Source organism: Lycorma delicatula, chromosome 6 (assembly GCF_047948215.1).
Source record: "Lycorma delicatula isolate Av1 chromosome 6, ASM4794821v1, whole genome shotgun sequence".
Lineage (NCBI taxonomy): Eukaryota > Metazoa > Arthropoda > Insecta > Hemiptera > Fulgoridae > Lycorma > Lycorma delicatula.
Window position 1 is genome coordinate 10,920,042 of NC_134460.1, and position 14,128 is coordinate 10,934,169.

General features: G+C 31.1%; 1 protein-coding gene and 1 long non-coding RNA gene across 4 annotated transcripts in view; one reads left to right on the top strand and one right to left on the bottom strand.

Annotated features, from left to right (window-relative positions):
* LOC142326544 (uncharacterized) overlaps nucleotides 1–14,128 on the top strand; it is a 227,598-nt gene that overhangs the window by 205,001 nt on the left and 8,469 nt on the right. The window lies entirely within an intron of this gene.
* Nucleotides 1–14,128, bottom strand: part of LOC142326541 (phospholipase A1 VesT1.02-like) — a 166,775-nt gene that overhangs the window by 17,563 nt on the left and 135,084 nt on the right. For all 3 annotated transcript variants that reach the window (XM_075369120.1, XM_075369121.1, XM_075369119.1), the window contains 2 exons: nucleotides 12,454–12,699; nucleotides 2,009–2,188 (listed from right to left, as the gene is read on the bottom strand). In XM_075369120.1, the coding sequence (XP_075225235.1) occupies nucleotides 2,009–2,188; nucleotides 12,454–12,699 (426 nt within the window). The remainder of the gene's footprint in view (nucleotides 1–2,008; nucleotides 2,189–12,453; nucleotides 12,700–14,128) is intronic.

Here is a 14,128-nt window from a genome sequence, read left to right on the forward strand (position 1 = left end):
TATACTTATCCTTGGCATTATATATTGTCGCCGAATAACTTCGACGGCACGTAATTCATGACGGTCCTGAAAAGGGCTGTTTTTGCGTTAGCTCTGGGAAGAGCTGTTGGAAGCTGGTCTCCGGCGAAGTCAGGGAGTTGCGGCTCGTTCATTGAAATCCAACCGGGCTTTTCCTCAGCGACAGTTGGGTTCCCGCTATTGGTGGCCCCCAGAGCCCCGCAGTGTCTGGTCGGCGTCGGTCGTCCCTCGCCGGTGTGGCCGAGGCGGTTTTCCACGAGCGATCCCACGCTGGGCCGGTTCCTGCTGCCGAGTCCGCCGGCCAGGGCGATTGAAGCCCGGCGAGCTGGAGCTGGAGCGGGAAGGTAGCGTCCGCGTATAGCGGCTTCCTCGGCGGGCCGAGCAGGCCTGCTGCTCCGGCGGGAATGTTGGCATACGCCGGTAGGTCCCACGTTGAGGCGTCCAGGGAGCTTCTTCTTCTTGATCTTATCTAGGTGGTGGTCGACGATGATTTGCAAATTCACTCTCGTGCACGCTCTTTTATTGGAGCTTGAGAGTGGTGGAGCTGCAGCGCTGCTATGGTGGGAGTGACGCTGTATCAGCGCGTTCGTATACTGTGCGCCAGATCACATCGTGTTCGTCCGCCGATATTAAATTAGTCAAATGGTAACAATATATATATATATATATAATTAGTTACCGATCAGAATAAAAAAATTATTTAAAGTTGTTTGTCCAATGAAAAGCAGATTGTTTGGCAATGGAACAGAGCGAGGAACATATAAATTTCTTTAACCAAGGCGAAGCTTGGCAAATTTTTGTCAATAATACTCTACTGTTGCTTCTGTTTTCAGAATTTAATAATAGATTACGTAAGCAATAAATTAATTATTGAAATGCAATAATTAACATTTACGTTTTATATGAAAATAGAACTAGTAGAAGTTGGCATTTCTTTTTCTTCATAATTGGTCTGAAATTAATTGATGTTAATTTCAAGTACCAAGATAATCCTGGCAAGAAAATTATAATAAACTTGTTAAAGTATAAATAAACTTATAAATAAACTTTTTAAGTATAAATAAATCATAAAAAGTATTAAAGTATAAAACATATAGAAGAAATGACATTTAAATGTAAACAACTTGAAAAAAAATTAACAATTTCATAAATAAACAAATGCTACCGGTAAACCAAAGCTGTTTTCCTTTTTGTTTTCTTTTATAATTCTGATTGTAACCGCGTTAAAAAATATTGTATAAATTATACTAATATAAGTTAGAGTAACAATTTTATTATATATGTTTTTTTCTTTAAAATAATCTGAAATTATTATTTAAAAATTTTTTAAAGTTTCTTCGATCTTGAAGACTTTTAAAATAGATTATCTAAAATTTCAATATAAAAACAACTTTAAATATAATTTATACATTTTTTTTTTTTTTAACCAATAGATGTCGGATTTAGTTAACGTTTTTTAATGAAAGAAATAACATATACATAAAAGTCTGGTTTTTTTTGTTAACATATTTTTTGTAAAGATTTATGATTCAATAGTTACGTAATTCATGAAATAAAAGTACACCTGAAGTTTATTTCCTTCATTTCTTCTTTAAAATGTAATTTCCGTATTAAGATATTTAAACGGGCATATATTCCTTTGACTTATGTAGACATTCAATAAAATATTTATTACTTTTTTAATGGAGTAATTTTGTATTACATATGTTTAATATATTTAAATGAATTATTATATAATACTTGAGATGATGATTGATATAATATGAGTGTAACTGAAATGTAGTTTTGTACAGCCTCAGGTCGACCATTTCTGAAATGTGTGTTAATTGAAGCCCAACTACCAAACACCGGTATTCTAGTATTGAAATCCATATAAAAGTAACCGCCTTTACTAGGAGATTTGAACGTTGTAACTCTCGACTTCGAAATCAGCCTATTTGCGAAGACGTGTTCACCGCTAAACCAAACCGGTGGGTTAATATTTACTTACTTGTTGTGTTGTAACAAAACGGTTGAATTCTTCCTCCGTTTATACAAAAGTCAACGTGTCCAAGTTGTCTATTATCACCAAATGTAGAACTTGTATGTATTATTTGTACAATATCTGCGTCGCTTAAATCTAATCTACCTTTTACTTGATTTCGTATTAATGGACGTGCCGGATCAAGCCCTAAAAAAACATCATACAAACAATATAAAATAATGAAGATAAAAATCGTCAAATAAAATTTAATTTATTTATTTCTACATAAAAAAAATATTTTCAGTGCTTATAAACAAACATTATTTGAACTGTCTGCAGTATTATACATCTATTTAATCGGAATACAAATTTCTTAAGCCATCTACCAACTGCATAATACTGGATAAATACATTATTCTCTTTAGAGATTTTATGTAATTTGTCACATAGTATAATTTCATAACTTTTTACAATAACTATTTTATTATTGTATTTCTATAGAACAGTGTACCTTATCGCAGAATTGAGTTAATATTTTTTTTTAATAAGTTTACTTCTTTAATAAATAGTCATTGGAATTTTTTTTTTATAAGTTTTTTTTTTTTTTTTTTTTTTTTTGTCTTCAGTCATTTGACTGGTTTGATGCAGCTCTCCAAGATTCCCTATCTAGTGCTAGTCGTTTCATTTCAGTATACCCTCTACATCCTACATCCCCAACAATTTGTTTTACATACTCCAAACGTGGCCTGCCTACACAATTTTTCCCTTCTACCTGTCCTTCCAATATTAAAGCGACTATTCCAGGATGCCTTAGTATGTGGCCTATAAGTCTGTTTCTTCTTTTAACTATATTTTTCCAAATGCTACTTTCTTCATCTATTTGCCGCAATACCTCTTCATTTGTCACTTTATCCACCCATCTGATTTTTAACATTCTCCTATAGCACCGCATTTCAAAAGCTTCTAATCTTTTCTTCTCAGATACTCCGATTGTCCAAGTTTCACTTCCATATAAAGCGACACTCCAAACATACACTTTCAAAAATCTTTTCCTGACATTTAAATTCATTTTTGATGTAAACAAATTATATTTCTTACTGAAGGCTCGTTTAGCTTGTGCTATTCGGCACTTTATATCGCTCCTGCTTCGTCCATCTTTAGTAATTTTACTTCCCAAATAAAAAAATTCTTCTACCTCCAAAATCTTTTCTCCTCCTATTTTCACATTCAGTGGTCCATCTTTGTTATTTCTACTAAATTCATTACTTTTGTTTTGTTCTTGTTTATTTTCATGCGATAGTTTTTGCGTACGACTTCATCTATGCCGTTCATTGTTTCTTCTAAATCCTTTTTACTCTCGGCTAGAATTACTATATCATCAGCAAATCGTAGCATCTTTATCTTTTCACCTTGTACTGTTACTCCGAATCTAAATTGTTCTTTAACATCATTAACTGCTAGTTCCATGTAAAGATTAAAAAGTAACGGCGATAGGGAACATCCTTGTCGGACTCCCTTTCTTATTAGGGCTTCAAGTTTTTTTTAGTAAATAAATATATAAGAAATTTTTAAAAAAGGTAATAATCTCAATTTATCAATGGAGAAAAGTTACCTTTTAAGTTGTATTTTTTTTAAAAATAATTTTAATAAATTTGAATACTTCATTAATACAGAATGTTTGTTTTAAAAAGGCAACGAAAAAATAATGTGTATTATTTAAAGAAAAATAATGTGGTATATTTAATCCGATTAGTTATAAGTAATAAAATTACTTGTGTAAAACAATATTGAGATCAAATTTTTTTTATATCAAATGTTTAAACTGTACACCATTTTCATCAATGAAATCCTTTACCTTGTCTTCATATTCCGAGTAACCTTTTGACGTTTACCACTTCCAATTTCTCTTAATTCTTTAATTATGTCGGATTTCAGTTCTTCATTGATGTATGAATTATTTTTGAACACACGACCTTTTAGATATATCCAGAGGAAAAAATCTACAGGAGAAAGGTCAGGTGTTCTAACTGGCCATAAGCCAGTCGATATTACTCTTCCACCAAAGAAATTTCTCAAAAGGTGCATCGTTGCTCTTGTCGTGTAACATGTGACCCCCATCTTGTTGAAACCATGAATCTCTCTCATTTAACTTTAGATTTTTAATGAATTGTGTTACAATTTCTTGGTAGAGGTTTGCGTTAAGAGTGTATTCAAAGAATATGAGGCCAATTATTTTTCGCCTGGAAATTACACGCCACACACCAATTTTCTTTGAGTGTAAACGTAGTGAATGGATAATGTGAGGATTATTGCAGCTTCAGTAGCGATGATTCTGACTATTAGGTAACCACACAAATGAAACCAAACCTCATCTCTAAAATATACATTATCCAACACTTTGATGTTCTTACGAACAAACTGATTAAGCCATTAACAGTAGCGAATCCGAGCAGCGTAATCAACTGGGTGTAATTCATGGCTTTATTAAATAGTCGGGTTACTTTAAAGGTATTGTACAGAAACATTCCTTTTTTTGTTGCGTAAGTATTCGTTATGATTTGTTAGGCGAGTTTAAAGTTTAAGAAGTTTACATCTTCCACTGTTTTGCTATTAACTACTAAACATTTCCGGCTATGACCCTCATCGCAAAAGGAATCGGTCCTTCTATACTTCTTTATCAAACGATTAATTGAAGATTTATTTGGTGCATTCTCACCCGGGACAATTGAAAATTTAAAGCTTCTTGGCACAGAAAAAGATTTAGTTGTTAAATAAGAATAAAAATCCTTTCTTCCGTGTGTTAAATTTCTTCTTAATAAAAAATAGGGATAACAAAAAATAACGTACTGTTCGCAAAAAAGAAATAGAAAATTATAACAGTTGGTAGTGCTGCCAACGTCTTCGTTCAAAATTATTGTATTAACTTCAAAAAAGTATTTTGCTTAGGTTACATTCTAAAACAAACACCCACTATTTGTTTCTCCTTTATATACGAGGGTAAGTCAATTATTATCCGCAATTTAGTTATATTTTTGTTTATGTTGGTAGTACTATCGTGTTGCGTAGATGACGCATGCGTGGTTTAATTGTTATGTCTGTGCAGGTTTGATGCTGCTAGGTTAGTTCCATTATCGCTGCCCTGCCGTTAACCATGGCTGCTCCGCTTTCTGTTTGCACCAAAGAAGAGCAACGTTCAGCGATCCGTTTTTTGTGGTCGGAAGGTGTATCAGGGGCCGAAATTCATATAAGACTTTCAGGAACAGTGTGTTGCCGCAACTGAGTGTCTACGAACGGATTCAAAAATTCAAAAACGGTCGCACAAGTGTTACACACAACGAAGGAAACGGACGACCGTTTACCGCCACAAATGAGGAAAACATTGAGCGTGCACGTGACACTGTTTTCTTTGACAGACGAGTAACTATCGATGAAGCGGCACATCGTCTGCAAATTAGTCACGGTTCTGTCTACGAAATCATCTACAAGAGACTTGGGTTTCATAAAGTCTGTGCAAGATGGATCCCAAAACAACTCACGAAGTCGCAAAAACAAACGCGCCTGGACATCTGGCAAAAACATTTGGATCGCTACGGTAACTAACGGACATCTTCTTAGACGGAATCATCACCGGTAACGAAATACGGATCCATCATTACGAGCCGGAGAGTAAACGGCAGAGTATGGAATGGAAACATCCAAACTCGCCCTGCAAAAAAAGTTCAAAACCCAACCCTCCGCAGGAAAACTGATGCTTACGGTTTTTGGGACTCACAAAGCCCAGTACTGGAACATTATGAGGAAAGGGGCAGGACAATAAACAGTGCACGTTACAGTAAGATGCTCACTGCCAAGCTGAAGTCTGCAATTCGAAGCAAACGCCGAGGACTGTCGTCGAAAGGTGTTGTGTTGTTGCACGGCACTGCCCGTCTACATCCACACTGCTGAAACGCTTCAGAAACTCAACTTTGAAGTACTGGCTCGTCCTCCGTATAGTCCTGATCTTGCCATTTCTTACTACCAGTTGTTCGGTCCACTCAAAGAGGCATTAAGGGGCCGTCGATTTACCTCGGACGAAACAGCGAAAGAAGCGGTGCGTTCCTGGCTCGCAGCTCAACCGAAAACCTTGTTTTATGAGAGCATCAGGAAGCTTGTGCAACGATGGACCAAGTGCGTTGAAATGCAAGGGGACTATGTTGAAAAATGATGATGTCTGTTTCCTTTTGTATTGCAATAAAATTTATAACTTCATTGCGGATAATAATTGAATAATTGACTTACCCTCGTATATATATATATATATATATATATATATATATATATATATATATATATGTTTAAATAAATTACAAAAATTTTGCTATATAAAAATACTGCATATAAAATTGTCGCACGTACTTTCCTGCATTATTAATTATCCTATTAACGAGCAGTGTTTTCCAATAATATATTTTGACTGTCATCTTTTTTAATATTTATCTCTGGTTTCTGTTGACGTTCCCTTTCAGACTGCGTTTAGTAAAAAACTTATATTTCATGTATTCCCCACATTTTAGACAGTTTTTATTCATGTTCGATATCAGACTCTTAACTCTGAATTCTACGTATCCTTTTACTCGGATCTGTTTTGAGCAAACCTGTTTTATTTCTAGACAACTTTCTTTTCTTTTATGAGCAATCTATTTTATCGGCCTGCTTATAATTCCGTTTAGATAAAATTACATAAATAAAATGAATAAATTTTTAAAAAAACAAATTTGATCGACTTCTAAGAAAATTTTTTAAAACTAAATATAGAATTGCACTGTAAAGAAAAAAAATAATTTTCCCTTCATTCAATCTTTTAAATTTTTTTTATGAAATCGAAGCCAAATGTTAAAAGTAACTTGAAACCTTTATTCAAATAAATTTTGTAATTTCTTTCTCTTGCACTCCTAATTAATTATAAATATGACGCCTACTTAAAGACACAAGTTTAGAAGATTGAATTGAGGGCGTGGTGAAAAAAAAATTCCATTTCGGAACAGTTTTTTTTTTGGGGCCGGTTGGTTTTTTTTTAAAACGTTTTATTAATATATAATATACAAAAGAATATCTTTTGTCGTATAATTTTAACAAATAATTTATTAACGCTGACATAAATTGGATTTTAATTATTAATAAATTAAATTAATTTATCATTTCATTTTAAATGATTTAAAATTTATTATTCATACTTACGTTTATTCTTAATTGCTAAAAAAAAGTGGGTATTATTACTATGTATTTGATATGATTTGGAATGAACAAATGTACAGAGGCATTATTAATTAAACATACATAACTAATAACGCTTATGCATAATTCAGTATTATAATGTTTTTGTAACATTCATTGCTTAAGTAACTTGCATATATAAGTTTTCTTACTTACGTTGCACTCGGACATTTACTTTCACTATGTTTTATTTATTTAAATCTTGTGGGAATGTTGTTCTTTTAAATTATATATTTAATTCTCTTACGGTGTATATTGAATTATTTTTCGTAATCCTTCATGAGTTATTTATATTTAAAAAAAAAATGTTTTTAATAAAAATTAAATTTTTCACAAACTAGTAGATACAAAAAAAAAATGGAATTTTAGCAACATTCTTTGTGGTGCTGCTAAAACCGATTAATAAAAAGTAAAATTAATTTTTTTTAAGTTATTCAGAAATATTCTATAAAAAAAATGTGGAAACCATATGACTTCCTTGTACGCCTATTAAATTATATACAATTTTTTTTTTAATGAAAAGTACATTAAATTCTATTTCACCAATAACATCTGATTTTTTTTTCATATTTTTTTAAAAATTATTTAATTGTTATTTATTATTAGTAATTATTAATCAATCAATATATGTAAATTAAAAAGAAGAAAAATAAAAAAAAAAGAAAGGAAATGAAGTCTGATTCGAACCGATGTGCTTTCCCCTTGCAAGATCCAAATATTTCATTAATTAAAATTTTATTTATCTATAATTCTGAAACCGTTGAAAAAGTTGTTGAAAAGCTCTCGATAAGGGTTTATTACTGCAGTTAAGAAAAAATCCAAATTCTTTTGGATAATGTAGTCGATTGCACTTAAAAGGGGAGGTGCACAACTAGATGTTAAACAGTCCTAAATCCGAAATTTCAACATCCTACGGCTAATCGTGTTTGAGTTATGCGAGATACAGACGTACGTACGCACAGATGTCACGCCGAAACTCGTCAAAATGGATTTAGGGATGGTCAAAATGATTCCGTTGAAATCTGAAAACCGAAATTTTTCGCGATCACAATACTTCCTTTACTTCGGACAAGGAAGTAAAATAGGAAAGATTTTGGAATTAGTTTAATTTAGTTTTATTAAAGATTTATGAATTTTTTTATTAGAGTTTTATTAATTCTAGTAAATTACATTTTTGTGAACATTTATTTATTTTAGTTTTTTATAAATGTTTAATTGGAAAAAAAACTTTTTTTAAGCTTAATTAAAATTTATGTTGGGAGCATAAAAATGCTCAAAAAAAGAAGCTGGAATTAAACCTAAATAATTCCCTTCATTTTATATATAAAAAATATAAATGAAAATAATCGTAGAAAAATAATAATTGAGTAAGCTTAGTTATCTAGTTTAAAATAATAAAAATTAAAATTATTTCTTTTTACTTTTTATTATTTTTATTTTCTAAAACGTCAGTAGTAAAGATGTATTTATTGAAATCTACCTACGTAATAAATAAATAGCTACAAGTGACAATACATGAAAGAAATCTTACTCCTGAAACTGATTTGACCATTCTCAATAAAAGTAAGGCTGGCTTACTGGGAGTGGTGAATGAAGTAGTTTCCCTCTTGCTTTTTCACTGGTTTGGACGTATTGTTGAACAAAATATATTGAACTACCTTCTGATATTTTCCTTATAAGTATTATCTTCACTATATTCACCACAAGAATTGTCTGTATAATTGACATCATTACTCTAAGAGAAAGAAACTCTCACATAATCTCTTTTTTAACTAAGGCTCTTTGGATATACACTAAAGTCATATACACTTTCGTGTTAGTATTAGTATTTTCGTTTGGCTGCTTCATATTAGGGATAGATAGAGGAGTGCTGTAATAGTAACGAGTCTGTAACGATAGCCATTGATGCGCGAGTGCGAAGTAAGTTTTGATACGGCCTTGGCGAGTGTCGTAAACTACGCAAGGGTGCATTAATGGTCATTATAGAAAGTTACATATCGTATTTTTCTGCGGCTGAGAAAATATTTGGGATTATTGATTTAAGTCAGTGATAGAATACATTGTTTCCGGAATATCTTTTTACATTTTTCAACAAATACATTTAACAATACATTTCTTAGGCAGTAGGTAATTAGTCACAATTTTTATCTTTCCTTTAATATCGATCGGTGTTAAAGACATTTTTTTCTCTAGAATCCGAATTCATTAACAAAAGGATAAACAGTGTAGTATAAAAACTTAGTTACCTATCGGTGTACTTTCAAATTAACCTCTTCTTGCTAACTACTACATCGGATTAAAACGGTCAGAGGTTGAAAAGAGTAGATTTTTGATCCGTTGAACACCTGTATCATAATGAAAATCTGTTTCATAATGAGCCTCATTATGATACAGGTTTCAGCACTTAATTAAATCGTTATAATACTGGCGTAAAGAAAATTAATATATCCCTTAGTCAAAAAAAAAAAAATTAGCAATATTACGTATTGCTTGCTTCTACTCTGTTGGAAAGAAAAAGATATAATTTTACAAAATTAAATACAAAGATACTTTGTTCCTTAATGAAAATGCATATTATTGTCTTATGTAAATCATGAATTAATTTTTTTTTTGTCTTCAGTCATTTGACTGGTTTGATGCAGCTCTCCAAGATTCCCTATCTAGTGCTAGTCGTTTCATTTCAGTATACCCTCTACATCCTAGATCCCCAACAATTTGTTTAAATACTCCAAACGTGGCCTGCCTACACAATTTTTCCCTTCTACCTGTCCTTCCAATATTAAAGCGACTATTCCAGGATGCCTTAGTATGTGGCCTATAAGTCTGTCTCTTCTTTTAACTATATTTTTCCAAATGCTTCTTCCTTCATCTATTTGCCGCAATACCTCTTCATTTGTCACTTTATCCACCCATCTGATTTTTAACATTCTCCTATAGCACCGCATTTCAAAAGCTTCTAATCTTTTCTTCTCAGATACTCCGATCGTCCAAGTTTCACTTCCATATAAAGCGACGCTCCAAACATACACTTTCAAAAATCTTTTCCTGACATTTAAATTAATTTTTGATGTAAACAAATTATATTTCTTACTGAAGGCTCGTTTAGCTTGTGCTATTCGGCATTTTATATCGCTCCTGCTTCGTCCATCTTTAGTAATTCTACTTCCCAAATAACAAAATTCTTCTACCTCCATAATCTTTTCTCCTCCTATTTTCACATTCAGTGGTCCATCTTTGTAATTTCTACTACATTTCATTACTTTTGTTTTGTTCTTGTTTATTTTCACGCGATAGTTCTTGCGTAGGACTTCATCTATGCCGTTCATTGTTTCTTCTAAATCCTTTTTACTCTCGGCTAGAATCACTATATCATCAGCAAATCGTAGCATCTTTATCTTTTCACCTTGTACTGTTACTCCGAATCTAAATTGTTCTTTAACATCATTAACTGCTAGTTCCATGTAAAGATTAAAAAGTAACGGAGATAGGGAACATCCTTGTCGGACTCCCTTTCTTATTAGGGCTTCTTTCTTATGTTCTGAATCTAAATTGTTCTTTAACATCATTAACTGCTAGTTCCATGTAAAGATTAAAAAATAACGGAGATAGGGAACATCCTTGTCGGACTCCCTTTCTTATTAGGGCTTCTTTCTTATGTTCTGAATTAATTATTGAATCAAAAATTTACCAAAATTATAAATATATATTATACGAGTAAACGCTTTCTGCTAAGATGGTCGTAATTTTTGTATTGACCACAATTATCTACCTTTCTTAGCTTCTTCATAATTAAATCATATGTTGATGCGTTTCAGATAGACTGCATTTTCAAAACTCTCTGCACAGTGAGAAACTTAGCAAGGTGAGTTTTGAAAATGGAATATATCCATTGAATCGTTTCAACATATGATATAATTATGACAAACCTAAGAGAGGTAGATGATAGCTGTACTCAGTACATAAAAAAAAAAAAAAAAAAAAAAAAAAATGATCAATATTTATATAATAAAAATAATAATTAGAAATAAAATATATATTTTTTATGTACATTCTATCAAAAAAATAATTTTCAAAGATTTTTCTTTCTTGTTATTTCTTTTAAACTATTATTAAAATTGTTACATTCTCATTGGATTTTTTTTGTTAAAATTTAATGGTATTCCATCAATGAAAAACATGATATTAATGGAGGGATATTATTTTACAAATTTACATTTTAAATTCATGTACAGAATTCCTTTATAGACTTGACATTGAAACGAGGTATATTTATTATCAGAGTTTCTATATCTGTATGTGAGGCATTTTGAATAAACAAATAGGCTGTATTTTCTCTTAAAATATATTTTTTTTGTTGGTTTTATTCATAAACAATAAATTATTCCTTTGTAATAGGTTGTTTAGTTGGGAATCCACCGGATTGGTCTAGTGGTGAAAGCATCTTCCCAAATCTGCTGATTTGGAAGTTGAGAGTTCCAGCGTTCAAATCCTAGTAAAGGCAATTAATTTTATACAGATTTTAATAATAGATCGCCGGTGTTCTTTGGTGGTGGGTTTTCAATTAACTCACTTCTCATGAATGGTCAACCCGGGACTGTACAAGACTACACTGATACATGTCATCCTCTGAAATAATACCTAACATGAAAAAGAAAGCTAAAAGAGTTCCATTGACATTTTAAATGTAACGGGTAATTGGCTGAAAATATTGACCGGGTAGAACTAATATGAATAATCTTATTAGATATATTCAGGTTGCGTAGTATCGAACCCAATTTTTATAAAATAATATAGACTACAGATTATCACGCTGATATCTATATTTTATCGTAATTTTCTTATTTTTAGAAATATTAATTAGTTTTAGGCTTTCTACATTTAAATAATTTAAGCATATCCTAAATATTTTAATTTTTTATATTTTTCTATACGGTTTGTACATTAAATAAATTCATGTTTAACCTGAACCTAACCTGTAAGAACCTTCCAGTCTGGTATCACTGGAAGGTTCGTACTTTAATTATTATGTAAACAGTAAAAATTATGTTGTTCTAATTTTGTTTATTTTGTAATAAATCTACAAAATTACATTTGTTTTGACACTACGTTCTAGATTTTTTTTGATTATCGTAACTTCAGAAAACGATACCCATTTTGTTTTCTAAACTTTAATTAACAGGAAAACAGTAAGAAATAATGAAAAATTATGTAATACAAACCTATAATTTTATGCATTCTGAATAAGAGATAATTTGAGGTAATTCCGCATATATGAGCACCTAAACTGTGCCCTACACATGTTGTTCTGTGTACTGGTACCCCGGAATCTCTTAGGAATGTCAACATTTGACTAAGACATCTCGCTACTGGTTTCATATTATGTACAGCAGCACCGTAACAAGGTATACGTGCTAATCCACCCCAGTCGACGACAAATACATTGTAACTTCCATTTCGTATGTAGGCTGAAATTAAAAATTAAAATATATTATTCAAATTACTAATTCAAAACCTGTTTCATTAATCGTGAAATAATTAAAATTTGTCTTGTCGCTTTATTGATATTTTTTAATGTTAATTGATTGATGCTAACCTCATTTACTCTCTCACACACACACACACACACACACACACACGCGCGCGCATGCGCACTCACAAAAGCAATCTAAATAAAAAGAAACCATATGTTATATATATATATATATATATATATATATATACCACAATTTATTTATAATTTTTTTATTGAGTTTATACAAATATTTATTTGTAAAAAATTTAAATCACTTCTGTATAATTCTATTTGAAATTTTTGCGTCTAAAAAATAATTTTTTTTTCCTTTCAAAAAATAAAAAATAAAATATTGCCAGATTTATGACGTTATATTCATAGTACTCGTATATTATTAAAAATAATAACAAAATTAATTGTAATTTGTATACAAATTTTAAACATAATTTTCATACGTGTACTTATCGTTGAGAAGATCTTAAAAAAAAATATTGAATTTTATTAAATACAAATAGGAAATAAAATAAGCAAGATTATTTTTTTTAATGTTCAAGAACCATAAAACTTCACACGAAATAAAAATCGAGATATAAATCCTTCGATTTCCGTGACTGAACATTAGCGTTTCGGCCTTTCATCCAGGCGTCTATTGTTCGAATCTCGGCCACGCATGACATTTTTCATACGCTACAAAATTCCATTTCAATGTTCCCATGTACAAGCTTCTGTGGTGAATTAATTCATGAAGAAAAAAATGCGGATTTTTATTATTAAATAATTATTAAATAATCAGTAATTGTTAAGCAAAACAAAAAAAAATAATAAATAAACTGAAAAATAGAAAACATTAAAAAATACCCATAAATAAAGAAAAAAACCACATTTAGACGAACAAAAAAGATATTTGAATGCATAATGAAATAAAATTCAAACTTGAAATTAAACAAATATAATAAAATAATTCAAGCTCGCTAAAAATATCCAAGCAAAAAGGAAAAGGTATATTATATGATCGCACTCTTCATTAGTTACGACTTCCGATGGAGAGATTCATTTTATAAATATCAAAGATAATTTTTTCTCCTTAAAATATTTTGTACCGATTCTTTTTATTACTAATGATGATGATTGATTATCAACCGAAATGCGCATTTAGTAGTAGATTATACTCCATGCTAGGGTTTGAGCAATATCTTATCATATTTTATTTCAGTAACCGTTGAATATATTTTATTTACTTTTTTTTTTTTTTGACTTCAGTCATTTGACTGGTTTGATGCAGCTCTCCAAGATTCCCTATCTAGTGCTAGTCGTTTCATTTCAGTATACCCTCTACATCCTACATCCCCAACAATTTGTTTTACATACTCCAAACGTGGCCT